This window comes from Lactuca virosa, chromosome 6 (assembly GCF_052849685.1).
Source record: "Lactuca virosa cultivar CGN04683 chromosome 6, Lactuca_virosa_CGN04683_v6, whole genome shotgun sequence".
NCBI classification, from domain to species: domain Eukaryota; kingdom Viridiplantae; phylum Streptophyta; class Magnoliopsida; order Asterales; family Asteraceae; genus Lactuca; species Lactuca virosa.
Genome location: NC_136431.1, coordinates 82000046 through 82023365, shown reverse-complemented (window position 1 = coordinate 82023365; position 23320 = coordinate 82000046). Strand labels below are relative to the sequence as shown.

At 33.5% G+C, this 23320-nt stretch overlaps 1 protein-coding gene across 1 annotated transcript; it reads left to right on the top strand.

Annotated features, from left to right (window-relative positions):
- Nucleotides 1-17550: 17550 nt before the first annotated feature.
- Nucleotides 17551-20213, top strand: CSD2 (copper/zinc superoxide dismutase 2). The gene is made up of 8 exons (XM_079054294.1): nucleotides 17551-17904; nucleotides 18310-18371; nucleotides 18469-18508; nucleotides 18603-18698; nucleotides 18785-18816; nucleotides 18889-18964; nucleotides 19053-19106; nucleotides 20005-20213. The coding sequence occupies exons 1-8, from the start codon at nucleotides 17622-17624 to the stop codon at nucleotides 20028-20030; spliced, it is 669 nt and encodes a 222-aa protein (XP_078910420.1). The 5' UTR covers nucleotides 17551-17621; the 3' UTR covers nucleotides 20031-20213.
- The last annotated feature ends 3107 nt before the right edge of the window (nucleotides 20214-23320 follow it).

Sequence of the window (23320 nt, the reverse complement as noted above, 5' to 3'; positions counted from 1 at the left end):
AATGAAATACAAAGTAACTAAATGTTTTATAAATTCCCAAATCATAGTTACTTTAGGAAAAAATGTGGAATAGTATGCTAATCCATGGAATTACACTTTGTACTTTTGTCGAAACGTTAGTGGAGCGTGTGTGGTTAACCGGCACACTAATTTGGGTTTGGCATTGGTGGCGAAGGGTGATTCGATGTCTGTCATAGATCAATGAAGCGTGTGTGGTTAACCGGCACATTGATTAGGTGAGCATGACATTGAGTGCACCAAGTACATTCGCATGGTTATTCACACCTTATTTGTGATCCTCGGCATCCCAGTCACAAATAGAAGGGCATAATCGAGATAAAACATGCCATTGAAAAGTTCAATGAATCTCAAAAGATCTAGGAGTTTCAATTCATTTAAAACTTAAATTTCTTTTTCGCTTTTCATGGTGGAAATTGGTAAATCGTCATTTACCTACCTTCAAATATTCTGCAACTAGATTACGGCATCCCTCTTCTAGGTTGTAGAAAGTTGTGTTGGATCCTAGCCTTGATGTTTCATTTGGGTGTTACATCAAGGATTCTTATCAACTAACTTGGATATTCTCCCGTTTTGTAGATGTCTAAATCTTACAATGGTCTTCCCAAGTCCCTTGGAACAAGCTTTCCAAATGAAGATGACGTTCCTCGATACGATCAAGGAAATGAGAGTCATGCTTCACTTCCTCCACCTCCTCCAATTATTCTCCCTAACCCACAAGTTCAAAGGCTTGAGAAGTTCAAGCTCACTCAAGCCCTTTTGGCAAGTAAACACGAAGATAGGAAACCTGTGTGTGCACACGTCTTAGAGATGAAGTCACACATTGATAGGTTAAGAATGATGGGTGTCGATATCTCAGAAATGTTGGCTGTTGACTGGGTTCTTCAGTCACTTCCTGAATCATATAGTAAGTTCGTTAGAGAGTACTATATGATGGACCATGACGTGACCCTCATTGATTTGACCTATTTGCTTATAGCTGCTGAATCAGAAATGATTTGGCGTGCTAATCGAGCAAATTTGTCTGGCAAATCAAACTCCCAAACTTCAATGGACATTGATAATAGTGACATTGGAAATCCAGAAAAGGTAAATTCTGAGATAGTTCCTTGTGCCATTCCAAAAGAGTCCATCTGCTTCTACTGCCAAGAGAAGGGGCATTGGAGACGAAGTTGTCCTGTTTACCTGAGAGATCTAAGAGATGGGAGAGTCAAGACGTATGGCTCTACTTCAGGTAAAATCCAATAACTAACTCTATAAGTTCCTATTCTTTGATTTTCAATACATGATGTGATAAGATTACATTTTGATGTTTTGTAGGATCGAAGAAAAGAGAGGAAGCTTAAGGGAAGAAGTAAGCTGAATCTGATCGTGAAGAAATGGATTTCGATCACATTGCTTGAAGATCGGATTTTTGAGCTACTACTTTAGAGTTAGAATAGATTGCTTAGAAATTGAAATAGCATAGTTTTCATTTGAATTGCATTGTAAGGACAAGTATTTCCGCAATAAAATGAATTTTGATTTCGTCCTATTTATTTATCCTTGCAATGGCATATGTGAAAATGGATGTTTATGTATTTCTAATTTTAGCAATGTTGAATTGGATGTGATTCTTGATTATGTTATATGTGAAATGTCGAGGATTTTCCAAATAAAGGAAGATTCTCATCGCCCAAGTTTCAGTTGGACAAAAACTTGGAGTCATGGAACTTGGTTGCGTGATGAGTGAGAAACTTCATATTTTGGAAATTAGACTAATTCTTTGGCAAAGTGTCAAGAGAAGGACTAGGAGATCGAGTACACTAGGTTGTGCGTTGATCAAGTCCACCACAAGAGTAATAAAGATATTCGTCATGATTTACTAATGTTTAGTAAATATGATTATACTTATAAGATTAAGTATAATTCTGAGTTGATTGAAAGAGTTTCAATCAATAGCAGAACGAATAAGAAGAATCAAGTAGGCAGAAAGATAAAAGCTTCTCTATTCTAAGAAGAAGGGAGAGTACCTTTTATTGTGTTTTATGATAAGTCTTAATGATTAAGAACCATATCTCAATTGATCCTCTAAGTGAGTCTTAGTGCAATTGCATGACTAAGAAGAGGAATCGAGAATTGTAGAAATGGTTAAATCAAGAAGTCAATCATACTTCGTTCCAATATCAAGTCTTAGAGTCAAGATTCTGACGTGAGTGACAAGTCTTAAGTAGGTTTATGACACTCGACAAATGTGGAATTTGGAAAAGTTTTCTTATTCTTGCACATTTGAAATTGGTAAGTTGTGATGTCTTGGATAAGACAAAGACCAACCAGGATCAATTATGTGAAGTGTTAAACTTGACAAAAGGCTACACTAACTCTTGAATATTTGTTTGTCAAGAAAGGTTTCTTGACAAGAGAATCTTATATGTCAAGGAGTCAGTGGGAGTCTTAATGGTCTTGAAAAGTTTCAAGAACAAATCAAGAGTAAACCTAGTTGATCATCATTAGCACTCGAATTGAGGTTTAAAGCTATCGTGGATGACATACTCTTTTTCTGTGTCATTCCAATTGAGTTAATTATGCGTGTAAGTTCTATGAGTTCTCATTTGAATGCATAAAGACAAAGCACCTTGATCAATGGAAAGTACATTGATATGAAAGGGTGAGTTGCTTGGAAGACATGGTGGGCATTCATGTTACCATGAGGCAAGAAATCAAGATTGAACAAGTTCAGTCCATATGGTTTTGGATTTGTCGCAAACCTTTGTTTTGACAAATTCACATGGATAGGAACACATACATCATAAAATCTAAGTGTCATAAGGTTTTCCTCCTTCATGAAAATGATTGTGAGGAAATGCTTTCACTAAGAGAGATTTTAAGAAGATAGCAATTGAGAAAATTGTATTCTCAAATTCGATTATGATTACGGCATCCCTTTTCATAGTTCGAATTGTGAGATTTGGCAATTGATCTGAACATTTGGGACTTAGTAACATAAATTCTGAATTGTTTAGACACACATGTGAGATATCTAAGGCAAATGTGTATGAGCTTAAAAAGCTTAGATAAAGGCTTATCAAAGCATTAGGTATTAGAAATATGAACTTAAGGAATTCAATAAGCATTGTTTTTCTAGAAGTTCAATTGTTTTCTGAATACATGTCAAAGCTAGTGGGAGCATAAGTGTTATGCTGGTAAGAAAATAATCATCATGTTAGTGGGAGCATGATTATTATGGTAAGTATTGCAAGTTAGCAATATTAATTATAGAAAACAAAGATTCATTTTGCAAAGTTGTAAGGGTTGAAAAGTTGTTTTGCTATAATTAAGGGAGAGAATATTATACTTCGTTTCAAAATTCTAAAGCTTAGATCAAGAAATGTTAATAAATTTAGTCAAGGATACATAGTGCATTCTCAAAATTCGATTATGATTACGGCATCCCTCTTCATAGTTCGAATTGTGGGAACATGGCACATAAAATATTATGGCTGAAGGATGATGAAGTATCATGTCTTTATGTGAGACATTATGCATCGTGTCCAATACGCTTCGGGTATAGGATCGATTGCATATGCTATAAAATTTGACCATTCTAAAATTTTCCAAATGCCTAGGGCATTAAGAGGGAAAAGGGACTAGAACTGGTTCTGACTAAAATAATTAAACAACTATCAAAGGACGATCTGAGGTTCACTGAGGATTTGTCGCTTGTGAGTAGTTGGAAGTATAGTATTGGATGGACTATATTGACATTATTGTGAATAGATAAGATTCTATTAAGAATGAGTTGTCATATGGCAAATATGGAAATGTTTCCATCAATGGGAGTTGGATATTAAGAAATATGTCTAGATTAGAAACCTTTATGCAAAAAGGATGTTCAAAGGAATGTACTTTGAGTGAGAGACATCACATCTATATAATTGTTTTGTAACAATTTCAGATAGAGTACTTTGTGATTTCATTGGCCAAGTCTTGATGTCTTTTGTGCTATGACTTTACGAAAGGATCGTTGCATAAAATGTTAGAATCTGACATATTGGGGATTATGAAATGAGTTTCATTGGAAAAGTTTTCCAAGTGATCTATTTCATAAAGTATGGACCATAGGAAACCAAAGTGTGCATGCTTGGAGCATGGGACAAGTGTGGTTATAATTCGAGTAATAAGTTGATTTTCTGAAACAGTAAGCAATGAATAACGAGTAATCAATATGGTGTTTAAATAAAAGGGTTTTCATTTACGCTCAAAAGTTTTGGGACCACATAGGATTAATATTATTATTGCGTTTCATTTTGCATGTTTTGACTTCCAGAATAACTAGGTTATTCGAACCTCCACAGTCGGTCATACGTTGGAAGTAAGTATGAAGGAAGACTGTCATGAATCTGTCTGTAGATTGTCTAAAGTGTTTAGACATAGCACAAGTTTGCTGCAGAGTTCATGAGTGCTTTGATAAGATTAAAGTATTGGATTAAAGCCACGCTCACTTGAATCACTTCATGGTTTTATCACGAGTGATTGGTGAGACGATAACATTGTATATTCTTGAAACCGAGACGTGTGAGTTGTTATTTGCTGGTCGGTTGCACATTGATGATAAGTAAACACACCAGTAACTTGGTGTTATAAAACTTATTGTTGTGTGTGATTCGATTAGTAGGTGCAAGCAAGCATTTGAGTCAAAGTTTATCCATTCCTTTTACCCAAGGTGGGATAAAAGCGATATCTGTGGGCCCCTCGATGATTTAGTGATGACAAAGGAAAGTGCTCGGCCGGGCCAGGACTGATTTGATTTGTTCAATTAGTCAGTTATCATAAATCGGAAATCGGGAAAAGACACGTAGACTGAGAGAATGATTTCAAACCATGTCTCATGTCTATACGATATCTTGTAGAATGGAGGAATATATAATCCCTTATCTAAAGGACACGCGTATCTGATAAGATCAGAGTTGACAGCGGCTTTGAAAGCTACGATTGCTGATCAGGTTCTGAAGTTATACGCAGAATAGTTATTAGACTTATCCAAGTGGGAGACTGTTGGATTAGTGTCTAAGCCCATAACTATTTTGGTATGTACTTGACCCGATTATGAGCATGGTCCTTTTGGGTTGCCTTCACCATAGCAATATGTAGGATGAATTAAGGAGAGAAAGGTTTAATTATGATTTATTAATATATTATAAGAATAATATATTAAAGGAGAAATCATATTGTTTAATTAATATTAGTCAAGAATTAATTAAGAATTAATTTAGTGACTAAAAGAGATTAATTAAATATAGGGGACTAGACTGCAATTATTGGATAATTGAGTTATTGGGCTAAGGAATGCTAAAGGAACAAGGGGTGAACGAAATTATGATGGGAGTCCATCATATTTTCGTCCATGGCCTTATCCAGAAGGTTCCATGGGCTGCTTAGAGTTTAAGCTGTCCATTAGGGTTTTGACTGAAACCCTAGCAGCCCAAACAAATATATAAAGGACCCCTTAGGCCCCAAAAACGTGGCTAACTGAATCCTTAGGGTTTCTAAACGTTTTTTTGGTGCCTCCTCTCTTCTCCTTCTTCACCTAGTTGCTTAGTGGTGTTTGTGACTCCATTAGAGGTGCAACACTTGAGGCACTAAGCTTTCTGAAGCAAATCAAAGCAAGGATTGATTGTTATTGCTATATAACAATCAAAGGTAATTACTAAACCCTTATTTCAGTTCTTATTTGATAGATCTAGGGTTTGTAATTCTTGGATTCAAAGCATGTACAATAGAGAAACCTAGATCCAAGCATTAGGGTTTGTATGAGCACATAGGATTGTTTCTTATGCATAAATCCCATCAATGCCGTCACTACACCCGATTCCAAACGGATGACAATGGTATATTATGTCGTCGCTACGCTCAACTCAAATGGATAATAGTAGTATATTATGTCGGCACTACGCTAAACTCAAAACGAATAATAATATATTATACCATCACTACGCTAGCAAATAATAATATATTACGCCGTCACTATGCTCATCTCAAACAGATAATAGTAGTATATTATGTCGTCACTGCGCTGGACTCAAACGATAATAGTAATATATTATGTCGTCACTACGCTCAACTCAAACGGATAATAGTAGTATATTATGTCGTCACTACGCTCGATTCAAAAGGATAATAGTAATATATTATGACGCCACTACACTCAACTCAAACGGATAATAGTAGTATATTATGTCGTCACTATGCTCGATTCAAAGGGATAATAGTGGTATGTTATGTCACTGCTACACTCAACTCAAACGGATAATAGTAGTATATTATGTCGTCATTACGCTCGATTTAAACGGATAATAATTGTATATTATGCCGTCACTACACCCGATTCCAAACGGATAACTGTATGTTATGCCATCACTCAACTTGAATAATGGTCATATTACCACTCCGCTGGTTGGCTTCACTAAGAATTTTAAATATAATTATATTTTAATTATAGCATTGATACTCCATTCATGTCATAAGTATATAGTTATATAAGAAAATGTTGGAGTGTATCTAACTAACCTACATTGAGGTCATTATCGGTTAGTATGCTCTTAAAAGCACCCATTTCCTTAATTATACCCCTAAGATATGGATACACTAATAGTATATAAGAAGAATGTGAATTACGGAACCCTAGTACCTAGGAACAGTAGAACACTATTTTCAAAGAATAATATACAAAACCTGTGAATTGACCAACATTATGATGACCTCTCCATACCACATGTATTCCTAGGAAACCGAGTGATGGAAGATGTCACCTCCAAAAGTAGTGGTTGATCGACGAAGCTACGGACGACCTATTATCGTCATAGTTATACCTAACTGTCAAGGCACCTCTAGCATTAGAAATTTTAGTACTTCCAAAACATTTTATGATGTAATGTTTTGCCTATAAATGGAAGTGATATTTATGTTACATCTTGTTTTGTACTGTTCAATGACTGTGCTCCAATATCCCTAACGTCGCGTCTCGCGACGTTTCCGCCGCCGACCGAGTGTGTGACAAAGATGTTTAGATGTGTATAGAAACAGTGATCGGAGATACATTGCCACCCAAACATATCTAATGTCATAGAAGATGTAAGGAGCCGACCAAGGGGTAAATTCCTAACACAGTGTTAATGTTTCAATGCAACGCAATCCAGACACGTATACTAAGGTTGTGTATGAGACGGTTTGATTTGGTTATTAGTCAAAACCGAACCATAACCATTACAATTGATTAGTGTATTTCGATAGCTATTGGTTAACGGTTAATATCGGTTTTGGTTAACAATTTTAGTCGGTTAATGGTTAATATCGGTTAACCGGTCCAAAATGATATAATATAAAAATATAATTTTCTATAAAAATTGATAAAATAAAGTCAATTTCTATAAAAAAAATGAATAATTTTGTATATATAATTGTATTGATAAAAGATTATTTATCTTATCTAATTACCCTTTAAAATTTCAAATTATAATATAATTACATATCATATATTTAATACTCCGTATTATATTATATTAAAAAAATATTTATTAATAAATTTAGTTTATAATGTTTCGATGAAAAATTGAAAACCATAACGGAACTATCCGGTTAATCAAAATTAAAAAAATACATCATTTCTTTTAATAATAGTTTGGTTAAAATGCTTTAGTTATATATATACCAAATTTAACAAATATAAATTAAAACTTTTGTATGTATATATATATATATATATATATATATATATATATATATATATATATATATATATATATATATATATATATATATATATATATATATATATATATATATATAATGTAAAATTCATATGGGAAATAGAGTATCTAATTTTAGGGATTTTTCAATCTTCACAAATCACATACGAGAACGACATATGATACGATGGACTTCTCCCACTCCCACCCAAGACGCGATCGGCGACCCAATGCCTTTGACCTTTCCCGTCACCGGCTTCGCCGACAACAGAGTCACTGACCGCCAACACCCTTCTGCCTGCTGGCACCCTTTCACCGGTCTTCACGAATCACGACAGTCGACTGTGTCTTTGAGAGTTCGACTTTGTGTATACAGTATACTCGACCGTGAGTCTGTGACTTCACATCCCCTGGTAATTGGTCATCTACCCTCTATTTTCCTCTCTGATACAATTGAGAGTTTGATTTACCGATTGCTTGATTTACCCTTGATAGTGAACTGTTAGCTCATGATTTATGATTATATACCCTCTATTTCTCATTGTTTCTCACTGATTTCTGTGTAAGTTATGGTTTGTGGTTGTGTAATTTATGGTTTGTTGTTGTGTAATCTATTTCTCATTGTTTTGTCACTGTTTTATCAATAAAATTTGTGATATTGTTGTGTAATGTACGAGAGATGTTACTGAATCTGATAAGTTCAATGCTGACATATAAGTTCAATGTTGTTATGTAATTTCTGCATTTTTCCTTTACTTATTCTACTTGAAAATAAGTTTAATGTTGACAGATTATGGGATCTTACTTCATTTAGTTGTTGAATCTGAGATCTTACTTCAGTTAGTTGCTACTATATGCTAATTTTTGTTAGTTCTGCGAAAAAATAATGTTGATTTTTATATTTGTGTGAACCATTTTCAGATTTTTGTAATCATATTTTCAATAGAGCTGAATCAACCCAATGATTCAAACATGCTTAATGATACCGCCAATTTTGCTGTTAACTGGAACGAGAAACAAATGAAATTTAAATCTCCAATGTGGCGTCATTTCACCTATGAAGAAGTTAATGGAACCAGAATGGTTGTTTGTATGTAATGTAGAAAGGAAATTATGTATACAAAAAAATGGAACGAACGGGATGCATACTCACCATAAGGCATGAAAAATACGAACCGAATAGAAGAAAATTGATGATTTTTAGAGTCAGTTAACCAGAAAAAGATCTAAGACAGATGAAAGTGATGATCAATTTTAGCAATAGATCGGTTTAATTATGATGATACACGAACTAATCTTGCTAAATTGATCACAAACATGATTAACCACTTAGAATTGTTGAACACGATGGCTTTAGAGATTTTTGTTAGGGGCTCCAACCACTTTTTAGGCCGATTTATAGAAACACAGCTAGATCTCATGTCATGAAGTTGTACTGTGAGGGAAAGTCTAGAATGATGCATTTTTTAGAGAGTATTTAAGGTAGGATTGCAATAACTACAGACATGTGAACTGCCAGCTACCAAAAAAATGATACATGACAGTGACATCGCATTTCATTGATGATTCTTGGCAATTACAAAGTCATCTTTTGAGGTAATACTTAATTTATATTATTTTGTTTAATCTATCAGTATGCATTCTTTAATTAAATTGAATTTATTTTGTTAACTGGTAGGTTTATATATATGTGATATGTCCCCGTACTGCTGAGAAACTAATTAATGTGTTGATGGATAGTTTGTTGGACCGGAACATAGATAGAAAATTATCACCTATAACTGTATATATTTGTTCAACAAATAATTGCATGATAGATTTGATGGTAGACAAACTTCATTTTAATAGCTTGAAATTGGGTAGAAGCTTGTTTCATATGCGATGTGCGATGCATATTTTGAATTTAATTGTGAGGAGTGGGTTGGATGTTTTTGGACATGGGATTGAGAAAGTTTGTAACAGTTGTAGTTTTTGGACAGCTACATCGAAAAGACTTGATACATTTCAAAAAAGTGCAAAGTTTGAGAATGTTTATTGTGAAGAAAACCTAGTTGTTGACTGTAAAAATGATGGAATTCTACTTATTTAATGGTTTCCACGGCTTTGACATACAAGAAAGTGTTTTATCGGTTACAACAACGTGAGCCCCAATATAAGAGTGCGCTTGATGAGAAAGATTGGGCTTTGGCAAGTGAGCTTTGTGATAGACTTAAAATCTTCTATAATGTCCCAAAATTATTTTCGGGAACAAAATATTCAACATCCAACATTTTTTCCCCAAAATATATGGAATAAAGATTGCTCTAAAGAAATGTGATACATCTCGTTTCATTGAAATAAACGAAATGTCAGAAAATATGATTATAAAATTTGATGAGTATTGGAAAGAATGTCACGGGTGTTGGCTATGGCGACGATATTCGATCCAAGGTTTAAGATGAAGCTTCTAGAGTATTTTTCCTATTATCTATGAGTAGATAATGCAAAAGATGAAATTCAGAAAGTGTGTCAAATTTGTGAAGATATATATATATATATATATATATATATATATATATATATATATATATATATATATATATATATATATATATATATATATATATATATATATATTTATGATATGAGTCAAGCAAGTAATGATGATATTACTAGTAAGCGCACTTCTAGTCGAGATGCAATTCCCAGAGGTGACATGGACTCATTAGATGCTTTCTTTTCATGGAATTCTTCTACTAGTGAAGTTTTTGTAAAAAATAAGGTACTTAGAGGAAGGCACTTTACCCTAGATTCATGAGTTTGATGTGTTAGGTTGGTGGAAGTTAAATAGGGTTAGGTATCCTACATTGTGTTTGATTGCAAGAGACATATTAGCCATTTCTATCTCCACTGTTGCTTCTGAGTCTTCTTTTTCTACAAGTGGTAGAATCGTGAGTCCACATAGGAGTAGACTTCTTCCGTCAACAAATTAAGCTATCATACGCACTCAAAATTGGCTATGGGTGGGTAAAAAGGGTATGTATGGCTTTGCTTGAACCATTATTTGTTTTATTCATTTTAACATATTTTGCTTATTACCATTATTTATTTTTTCTTTATTAGGTTATGTTATTGATGGTGATGATTTACATTTCAATGAAGATGAAGAGGGAATTAACGTAAGTTTGTTGAATTTGTTGTTTTGTATTGACTAAACTAATATAACAATTTATTTTATTATTATTGTTATTATTTATTTAGGAAGGATATTCAAATGTCAAAGAATGAAAGAGTTTGAGGCAATTGATGGATATTGAAGATATAGTGAATTGGTCATATAATTTTGGACATGTTGTATTTTATATTTTTAATGTTGGATTTGTTGTATTTTTATATTTGTAAGTTTGTTGGATTTGTCGTTTTATAATGTTGGATTTTTTAATTTTTTAGTTGCTAAAAAATTAGATTTTAAGCTTTTAAATTTATGTAAAATAGTTTTTTTTAGCAAAAAATATAGCAGTTTTATTTAGCAAAAAGTCAATTTTAAGCCTATAAAACGGGGGAACAAGGGCGGAATCAGGGGTGATGAATGTATTTGGGGGTGGGATCGGGGGCAATGTAAACGAGGGATTCGGGGGAAGGGGATGGGGCAGCTATTTCCGCTCCTGGTTGGTCCCGTTGAATATCCTACTCCGGAGCACAAAAAGGTAGAAAGGTACATATGGGGATTAGTTCAACCTATTCAAGGGTTGGTCACTACATCGAAACTGACTACATACGATAGTGCCAAGAGGATGGCCTTTAACCTGACCGGTCAGGAAATCCGCCAAGGCACTATTGTCCAGAAAGCTGACCTTCCAATGTCTGGAAACAACAAAAGGAAATCTGATGATAACTCAGAGAAACCACTAAGGAGAAAACAAGACTTAGGAAAAGTTTACCTAACAACCATCCCATCACCCACTCCCCTAAGACAATATGTTGGAGATCTTTAGTTATGTAGGGATTGCAATTATCACCATGAAGGTGCATAAAGAGAGCTAATCTGTAACAACTGTGGTAGGAAGGGCCATACGGCTAAGTCTTGTAGGATCCCGACCCGCGCCACAAACCCGAGAACTAGAAATCGCAACTGCCATGAATGTGGAGAAATGGGCCACTTCAAAGAGACTGCCCTAGATTGACAAATCAAGGGGGGTAACGCTCGAGGAAGGGTATTTTTCATTGGAAAAAATAACGCTACCCAGAACCTACTCCTAGAAATTGGTACGGCCTCGCTAAATAACTTGCGTACAAACTAGAATGATGATATAATTTTGTGAACACTAGATTTAAACACTCGTTAAAACACAAAACTGATAAAAGATAATAAACACATGTTATTAATTATTAGGAGGATACGTAGATTACATGCTTCTAGAATTAAATAGTTTTAGAAAATGTGATTTAGCTCTATTCCGTAGCTCTCATCTGAGTCCAACCGTAATATGGAGAAATCATACGGTCGAAAAACTGTCTAATTTTAGCAGCATGCGACAATGTTCCCCATATTATTAGATAACATTAAGCAGAACTCGTAGTAACACTATGGATCCCTCGAGAATTCTAGAATGAATTGTTTCGAAAACCCTTCAAGATATCATAGGGATTAAATTTCTTTTGACTCTATGTTCCAGTAAGTACTTGACTGATATCACTACCACTCTATGTCCCAGTAAGTACTTGATTGATGTCACTACAACTCTATGTTCCAGTAAGTACTTGACTGATGTCACTACCATTCTATGTTCCAGAAAGTACTTGTCTGAGGACAATATCACTATCACTATGTATCGGAAAATACTTGTCTATGACACTCTCACTATCTCTCACAACAAAAATCAAATCGGTTCTAAAACTTCACTTCGAAGGTGAACCCTAGGGAGCCGAGTTCTCTCTATAAAACTAAACTATAAGGATAAGCATAGTACTTAGTTATTACTATGCCCAAATTATCATGAACAAACATTATATATATATATATATATATATATATATATATATATATATATATATATATATATATATATATATATAATTACAACAACAAGAGATGTGAATCCAAATTCACTCGAATTGTCCCAATAGTGCATTCGTATCGGGCACTACAAGTTAAATTTCGGGGACGAAAATTCCTTCAACAAGGGGAGGATATGACAACCCAAAGTTTACATCTTTGTCAAAACACAATAATACAATCTTGTAAACGCCCAAAAATTTCAACCATCACTCTTATTAACGCCAAACCATAGGCTAAAAAATAAGTGCGCAAAAAGTCGCGTCACTTTGCGAGCATATTAACATATGTAGATTCTACACGCTACCACCATTCCAGAAACAAATGAATTCACAAGAATCCGACACAGTATGAGCGAGATATGCCATTTATAGGAAATAAATGTTTGCCGTAGTCAAAAAGTTACAACAACAAAAACTAAAAGGAGATTGGTCGACTTTTGAGAAAAGTTGCAAACTAGACAAATATAGTACTACATAAAGTAGGAATTATGGAACAAAGAACGCCTAAATCGGAAATCATATAGGAGAGATATGATTTTTAACAATAAAAAAAACTCTTAGAAAAACGAAATTCAAAACTAGCCAAAACGACCAAAAGGAAAGTTGTAGAGAGTGAAGAGATCTACACGAATATATAAGAATCGTTAAAAATGGAGTTCGTATGTGAGGGTTACGAATTTTTGAATTTTAATTATCTCGTCACGCGTACTAGTGTGCATTGTGCCGCACGTACTGACACACGATTTCATCGAGATACGGGATGACGTGGCATACTGAGATGAGGATACGTGGCACAATCGTACGATTCACGCGCATTTGTGCGGCACACGCTCCAAACTTGCTATAATTGGCAGGTCTCGGCAACTCATTTCTCCTCACCCCACTCTTCGATTCTCTCTCTAATCGTCTCGTGTGTCATCGCCTCGATCACCTCTCTACGTGATAACTTGTGGTTTCTACCCTACACTAACATTTTCAAACTCATAGGTGAGTTCACGACCCCATTTTCAACTTTTTCCGCCCGCGGGGGGGGGGGGGGGGGGGGAATACATGTCGGGGATACATGTCTAAATTATAATTTTACGTAGTTATCACTAATTATAGTTAGATAATTATGCACATGGCATTAGGATAATATTAGGCAAGTAGCTACTCTTCCCAAACTCTTTAGTTAATATTATGCCATGTTGTTATACTAGACCACAATGATAGATAGAATCATTTCTCGTTGTTATGTTGGCCAGTTTCCAGGAAACACCGGTACTCTTGTAGTTACTATATCCAAATCTCTAGGTTAACTTAGTACCTAGCCTTTATTCTGGCCAAATCTCTCGGATAGCATTTCACCTGGTCGTTAATTTGGCCGAATTTCTAAGAAAACATATTACCTAGTCGTTATTCTGCCAAATACTCATAGATAATATTCACACTACGTCATCGTTATGCTCAATTCAAACGGATAATAGTGGTATATTATGTCGTCGCTACGCTCAACTCAAATAGATAATAGTAGTATATTATGTCGGTACTACGCTAAACTCAAAACGAATAATAATATATTATACCATCACTACGCTAGCAAATAATAATATATTACGCCGTCACTATGCTCATCTCAAACAGATAATAGTAGTATATTATGTCGTCACTGCGCTGGACTCAAACGATAATAGTAATATATTATGTCGTCACTACGCTCAACTCAAACGGATAATAGTAGTATATTATGTCGTCACTACGCTCGATTCAAAAGGATAATAGTAATATATTATGCCGCCACTACACTCAACTCAAACGGATAATAGTAGTATATTATGTCGTCACTATGCTCGATTCAAAGGGATAATAGTGGTATGTTATGTCATCGCTACACTCAACTCAAACGGATAATAGTAGTATATTATGTCGTCATTACGCTCGATTTAAACGGATAATAATTGTATATTATGTCTGTTGGATTAGTGTCTAAGCCCATAACTATTTTGGTATGTACTTGACCCGATTATGAGCATGGTCCTTTTGGGTTGCCTTCACCATAGCAATATGTAGGATGAATTAAGGAGAGAAAGGTTTAATTATGATTTATTAATATATTATAAGAATAATATATTAAAGGAGAAATCATATTGTTTAATTAATATTAGTCAAGAATTAATTAAGAATTAATTTAGTGACTAAAAGAGATTAATTAAATATAGGGGACTAGACTGCAATTATTGGATAATTGAGTTATTGGGCTAAGGAATGCTAAAGGAACAAGGGGTGAACGAAATTATGATGGGAGTCCATCATATTTTCGTCCATGGCCTTATCCAGAAGGTTCCATGGGCTGCTTAGAGTTTAAGCTGTCCATTAGGGTTTTGACTGAAACCCTAGCAGCCCAAACAAATATATAAAGGACCCCTTAGGCCCCAAAAACGTGGCTAACTGAATCCTTAGGGTTTCTAAACGTTTTTTTGGTGCCTCCTCTCTTCTCCTTCTTCACCTAGTTGCTTAGTGGTGTTTGTGACTCCATTAGAGGTGCAACACTTGAGGCACTAAGCTTTCTGAAGCAAATCAAAGCAAGGATTGATTGTTATTGCTATATAACAATCAAAGGTAATTACTAAACCCTTATTTCAGTTCTTATTTGATAGATCTAGGGTTTGTAATTCTTGGATTCAAAGCATGTACAATAGAGAAACCTAGATCCAAGCATTAGGGTTTGTATGAGCACATAGGATTGTTTCTTATGCATAAATCCCATCAATGCCGTCACTACACCCGATTCCAAACGGATGACAGTGGTATATTATGTCGTCGCTACGCTCAACTCAAATGGATAATAGTAGTATATTATGTCGGCACTACGCTAAACTCAAAACGAATAATAATATATTATACCATCACTACGCTAGCAAATAATAATATATTACGCCGTCACTATGCTCATCTCAAACAGATAATAGTAGTATATTATGTCGTCACTGCGCTGGACTCAAACGATAATAGTAATATATTATGTCGTCACTACGCTCAACTCAAACGGATAATAGTAGTATATTATGTCGTCACTACGCTCGATTCAAAAGGATAATAGTAATATATTATGACGCCACTACACTCAACTCAAACGGATAATAGTAGTATATTATGTCGTCACTATGCTCGATTCAAAGGGATAATAGTGGTATGTTATGTCATTGCTGCACTCAACTCAAACGGATAATAGTAGTATATTATGTCGTCATTACGCTCGATTTAAACGGATAATAATTGTATATTATGCCGTCACTACACCCGATTCCAAACGGATAACTGTATGTTATGCCATCACTCAACTTGAATAATGGTCATATTACCACTCCGCTGGTTGGCTTCACTAAGAATTTTAAATATAATTATATTTTAATTATAGCATTGATACTCCATTCATGTCATAAGTATAGTTATATAAGAAAATGTTGGAGTGTATCTAACTAACCTACATTGAGGTCATTATCGGTTAGTATGCTCTTAAAAGCACCCATTTCCTTAATTATACCCCTAAGATATGGATACACTAATAGTATATAAGAAGAATGTGAATTACGGAACCCTAGTACCTAGGAACAGTAGAACACTATTTTCAAAGAATAATATACAAAACCTGTGAATTGACCAACATTATGATGACCTCTCCATACCACATGTATTCCTAGGAAACCGAGTGATGGAAGATGTCACCTCCAAAAGTAGTGGTTGATCGACGAAGCTACGGACGACCTATTATCGTCATAGTTATACCTAACTGTCAAGGCACCTCTAGCATTAGAAATTTTAGTACTTCCAAAACATTTTATGATGTAATGTTTTGCCTATAAATGGAAGTGATATTTATGTTACATCTTGTTTTGTACTGTTCAATGACTGTGCTCCAATATCCCTAACGTCGCGTCTCGCGACGTTTCCGCCGCCGACCGAGTGTGTGACAAAGATGTTTAGATGTGTATAGAGACAGTGATCGGAGATACATTGCCACCCAAACATATCTAATGTCATAGAAGATGTAAGGAGCCGACCAAGGGGTAAATTCCTAACACAGTGTTAATGTTTCAATGCAACGCAATCCAGACACGTATACTAAGGTTGTGTATGAGACGGTTTGATTTGGTTATTAGTCAAAACCGAACCATAACCATTACAATTGATTAGTGTATTTCGATAGCTATTGGTTAACGGTTAATATCGGTTTTGGTTAACAATTTTAGTCGGTTAATGGTTAATATCGGTTAACCGGTCCAAAATGATATAATATAAAAATATAATTTTCTATAAAAATTTATAAAATAAAGTCAATTTCTATAAAAAAAATGAATAATTTTGTATATATAATTGTATTGATAAAAGATTATTTATCTTATCTAATTACCCTTTAAAATTTCAAATTATAATATAATTACATATCATATATTTAATACTCCGTATTATATTATATTAAAAAAATATTTATTAATAAATTTAGTTTATAATGTTTCGATGAAAAATTGAAAACCATAACGGAACTATCCGGTTAATCAAAATTAAAAAAATACATCATTTCTTTTAATAATAGTTTGGTTAAAATGCTTTAGTTATATATATACCAAATTTAACAAATATAAATTAAAACTTTTGTGGGATGAATAATAAACGAATCTAGATTCTTCTTCAAATAATTTTGATCGAATTGGCCGTTTTCTCATTTGAAGGTCACTGTCAACGGTTCTACCCGACAAGATCCGAAACACAGCCAACAAGAACAACAAAGACATCAGATATGCCTCCCATTTCTTCTCACAAACATTATCGTTTTATCTCAGATTCATCACTACCCACCACTGAATGCAAGCTGCACTTGCAGCTATGGCTGCTCACTCTATCCTCTTCTCTTTTCCCGCCGCCTCTAACTCCCTCCTTTTCCCCATCTCAAACCCTAACACTATCTCGCTTCAATCTTCTTTCCATGGCGTCTCCCTTAAACCCTCAATCGCCCGTCAATCCCTGATACTCTCCGCCACCGCTCCTAAACCCCTTACTGTCGTTGCCGCCGTCAAGAAAGCCGTCGCCGTCCTCAAGGGCACCTCCAGTGTCGAAGGCGTTGTTACTCTCACTCAAGAAGACAGCGGTATCTATCTCTCCCCCTATCCACCATTAAGCAAGCCCTTTGATTTAGTTACTTAATTTATTTCATCTGCACTTCAAATTTAAGTCACCCAATACTATTCAAATGCGATTTGTATCAGTTCTGTTGCATTTGAAACTGGCATTAGTCTATTTGCAGAAAACTGTCCCCAAATTTAGACCTAGTTACCAATTCTTTCTCAAATATTTCAAGAACACTTCGATCTTAACTTTAAATTTAGCTGGATTGAATGTTGGTCTTAAATTAGTAACACCCACATCAAATTTGACAAACTAAAAGTATAGCTTTGACCTCATTTATGAACTTAGTTATCCATTTAGCAGTTTCTTAAGCCTTAGTTTATGCTTATATCGATGTATTGAGTCTGAATTCTTGTAATTGACACAGGTCCAACAACTGTCAATGTCAAAATTACTGGATTGACTCCAGGACCCCATGGATTTCATCTAGTAAGAATTCCTATTTTATCATAATGTATTATATACTTATATATGCTCATTATACATGATTAATTTATGGTACTTTTGTGTTCTTGTTAACATATAGCATGAGTTTGGTGATACCACAAATGGGTGCATATCAACAGGTTTGAACTTTGAATTCAGATTGCATTACAATCCATATTTTTTTAGGGTTCATGAAACAAAAGATTTACTTAAATTATTATCTTTTAATATTAGGACCACATTTCAACCCTAATGGGCATACACATGGTGCTCCTGAAGATAAAATCCGTCATGCGGGTGACCTGGGAAACATAATTGCCAATGCCGATGGTATTTTACGACAATCACTTTTTTTTTTCTTTTAAAAAAAAATATTTGATTGTTTTTTCCTTATAATTTTGTTAAATGTAATCCAGGTGTGGCTGAAGCTACAATTGTAGATGATCAGGTTTGGATTTTAATAAAGTTTGATCTAATTTTTATATTTTCTTGTTAACATTTTATTGATGTTAATTTTCAGATACCATTGACTGGTCCTAATGCTGTAGTTGGAAGAGCATTAGTGGTTCATGAACTTGCAGATGATCTTGGAAAGGGTAAAGTTTATATTTTTAGTATTTTTTTTATAAAATATGAATGTTATATAGTTTTTTTATTGATGGGTTGTATTGGTTTTTAATATAGGTGGTCATGAACTTAGCCTCTCTACTGGAAATGCAGGTGGAAGACTTGCTTGTGGTAAGATAACTAATTAATTATAGTATTATACATATATACATTATACACTGCTTTCATATTAATTTCAAATTTATTTATTATTGGTTTTAAAATAGTTGATGAATTATGATGCAAAAAGAAAAAAAGAAAAATGTAAAAGTGTGAGAAAAGATTGCTTTGTAGTTGGTGCGGCATGAAGAATGACATCCAATGACCATTTTACCCTTTGATGTGGAATGAAAACGAATGCTTGTTTCAAAACTGTTTTCAGTTTATATTCTAAATGAAAAAAGGTTATAAATTTATGAAATAGGTAAATATAAAATATCCGGTGTGAATCATGATATGGATTATTAGATATATTTGATATAAAAATTTATAAATTTAATAAGTACTTGAACAAAATGTGTTTAGTATAAATAATGATATAGATTCTTAAAAATAAATAAGTATAATGAGTAATTATAAATTATAATCAAGTCATTCTTTTTTGATTAAATAAATTGAAACAAGGCTGCTTCTTTTTGACTTAATGAGCTTAATGGACTTAGCACTTAAACTTGACAATTGTACATGTTTGTTTCTTTTTGACTTAATCCTGACAAAATGACTTAATGGGTTAAGCCAAAAGACATGGCTTAATTTATTAAGACACTAACATTTTACCTATATTCCATTCTTTTTTCCTCCCAACCCATCTCACGTTAAATTTGATGAATATTGTGAAATTTGTTTTTTGGAATGTAAGGGTAAAATGGACATTTATTCCCATTCAGACAATTTAGTAAAAACGAAATGACACCTAAGTTCTTATTGGTTTAAGCTAATTGTAGTTAAGACCACGTTTAATATATTTACTTTATTATGTGAATTCTGAATTATCTTCACTAAACACAATTTTTTTTGTACCTTTGTGTAGGTGTGGTTGGATTGACACCAATATGAAGTTGTGCTGAACCCATTAAGTCGCATAGAGGTTAATGCTTTTTTTGCATTTTAAGAACCAAAGTTGAACTATTCTCATATTGTATTTAGCCAATAATCAATGAGGCTTTTGTAAACACTTGGTGAAACATGTAAAACAATATCTTGCTCTTTGAATAACTTGTGCGTTTGATTATCGTATTATATTCAACTAGTTTCACTTGTACTTCTATAATCACACTACTTAGTATTCGTTCCTTTTGTTTTCAAAATCCCCGACGATATTGTTATGATGCATAATCAAAATAGAATACGTGGTTAGTGGTTAGACAATTTCCCATGAGGATAGCTCATCTTTATATTGCTGCTTTTGCCTTTGCTTTTGCTTGTTTATGTTTAACCGTGGAGTTCTGATGGGATCTGTTGCACTCGCAACTTTGAAACACGTTTTGAAATGAGATATAGACAACACCTTACTAATACTGTTTTGTTCCTGCTTTACGCGATGTAACATCTTCAAACGTGCATACCAACGTATTATATGTTTTGGCAAAGCAATCATGAGGACTTACTAGTAGGGATGTGTGTGGTCCACAGACTGACTGGGTTCTTAAATTGGACCGAATTGAATTAGCATTTCGTACAAACTGAAGACCAAACCAAATATGTATATATGGTCCTGGTTTGGGTCGGGTTTTCAGGATCACAAGTAGGGTGTGCTTTAGTGACTGGATCGAAAACTGAATTAATATTTTTTTTTACAAACCAAAGAGGCAAAGACCGAACCGAATGTGTATATGGTATTGGTTCAGTTCAGTTTCGAATGGTTTTCTGTTCGGTTAGGTTTTTTCAGTCCATATGCTCATCCCTACTTCTTAGAGGTCATCCATCGTGATAACTGGCTTTGATTGTTTTTTGTTTTTTTTTTTGTTTTTGTTTTTTTCTTTTTTTTTGGGAGTATGCTCTAGTACGATTAACTGTCGAGTTTTGATAAGATATGTTATCCTTGTAGTTTTAGAACGTGTTTTGGAATGAAAGAGATTTACGGTTTTGGACCCTAACAAAAAAGTTTTGTTCCCCATTTGACAAATATTTACAACCTAATAAGAATGTTTTGTTTCCCACTTCATACGTTGTGAGACTGGTTTTGTACTACGAATATTACTAGGATTCTAATTATGTCCTTGTTAGTTTTGAATGGACATATAATAAGACAATTTTCTCAAAAAGAATCAAAGAAAACCGAACAATTATGTATTTTGAGTGTGAGGTAGAAGAGTGGTTAGGCAAAGGATTGGGTGTGAATGAAGTTAGGGTTAGGGTTGGGTGTGATTAGTAGTGATGGACACTTTTGATCCTGTTTTTGGTCCATTCATTTGTTACACAATTACTCCCTACTCAAACTACTATTCATGGTTTCTTTTGCACCAATTTAATGTTGGAGACTTTTATTTATTTATTTAAATTTAAGTATGATTTGTTTCTTGGTTGTTTTAAAGTGTAAAATTAATGTTATTATGCCTTTTGTTAGAGCATATATGAAGGTCGACGTGAACAATGATTTATTATTTTTTGTCATATAAACTTTTCACTGAGTTTATTTAACAAAATTATCATCAAAATTCTTTTGCAGTGAAAAAGCCTTTTATTATAGCCATTTTTCTGTAACAATTAAATATTTATCCAGATTCCAGACTATTCATATTATTCTATAAATACCCTTATTTAATTTTATCAGTTCTAAATACAAGTCATATATGGTATAATATGTATTAACTTTATTTTAAGCTTATGTACTTAGAAAAAAAACAATTATATTATAATATGATCATCGTGTTTATTAATATTATATATTTTCGGTATTTTGATCTTTTTTACAATAAATAATTGTGATATATTTTCTATACACTTCAATGATAACAAGTTTGCTAATTGGTAATTTCAAATAATTACAAAATATAAATAAGTTTCCACTAAAGATATTCTTATAGTTGTCTTTTAAAAAAAAACTGACCACAAAAGCTTTCGTTTCTAAACGACAAATACGTTCACAAACCCGAAAATTGGGTTATCTAATTTAGTATAGTGAAGAGGAAAACACACCCTTTTTGTCATATGAAGTTTCTAAAGGTGGCTTACACCATACCCTATTTTTAGCAATACTTTCTTTAAAGAAGATGATGCACTTTGAGTGGATTTGCATATTAAGTGTCCCTAAAGATTCATAATTATCGCATCAATATTCAACCATAAATACTAACAATCATTCATGTTTGTTTGTAAAATCATTGAGCATTGGTATAATGTTACAAAGTTAGCGATTAATTCCATAAAATATCTCGATATGTTTTTGGTTTCTTGAACTCTTTAAGATAGTATTTGGTATTAGGCTAAAATAAAACATGATGTTAAAAATTTAAAATTACCGGATTATTATAGATTTTTATTTTATAACACACCTTATACCAGATTTGGTTTTTCATTATGCCTAGTGTTATCTTTATTTTTTATGTATTTATTTATTTGTTATCAAAGATAACGTGGGATTTCACCCGATTGGAGCTCCACTCCCGTTGACCCATTTTTCTATTCCCATAATTATTAGTTGCAGTTAGTGATCTACTCGAACACCATATCGAATTGTTGACTTTTTAAAATACACTCTGTATATTTTTATAAATTATATCTAGTAATTATTTAAATAATAGTTTGTATAATTTTATTAAAAAACCTTGAGTTAAAACATAATCTAAATATTGATTGCAACGATTTTATCAACTGATAGTGAGAGATGATGGAAGATAGAGAAATACATATTTACACGTTATGAATAATATAAGTATTCGTGGTTAAATAAAAAAAATTAAACTCTATCTATATAAAACATAAAAGTTTCACTTAACTAACACAAATTATCGTTTGAAATGAAAATACAATGGGAAAATAGTAACATTAGTTATTGAAAATGTCTTTTTTTTTTCCTACAAAAAAGTCTTATTATTTTAAACCAACAGTAAAGTCATAATTTTTTTAAACATAAAAACCGAATAATTTATTCACTTTGACTATTTTTAACATTATCAGCAGGTTACCAAGCCACGCGGCGCCAAACTGGACGGATTGCTGGCATAGCATGCCATATCAGTGTCTTTCCTTCATCTGAGAAAGCTGACTTTGGGAGAGAAAACGGGTGGAAAGACACTGACACGAGATGCCGCATCAACAATCCGTCCATCTTGACACGTCATGTGGCTTGGTTGCCTGCTGAAAAAGGTTAAAATAGATAAATTATTCGTTTTTTTTAAAGATAA

What these genes read in the sequence shown, in the direction of transcription:
- CSD2 (XM_079054294.1), top strand. Translation starts at nt 17,622, where the DNA reads ATGCAAGCTGCACTTGCAGCTATGGCTGCTCACTCTATCCTCTTCTCT. An exon ending in GACCCCATGGATTTCATCTA is followed by an intron (nt 18,372 to 18,468) that starts GTAAGAATTCCT and finishes GTTAACATATAG; the next exon opens with CATGAGTTTGGTGATACCAC. An exon ending in AAATGGGTGCATATCAACAG is followed by an intron (nt 18,509 to 18,602) that starts GTTTGAACTTTG and finishes TTTTAATATTAG; the next exon opens with GACCACATTTCAACCCTAAT.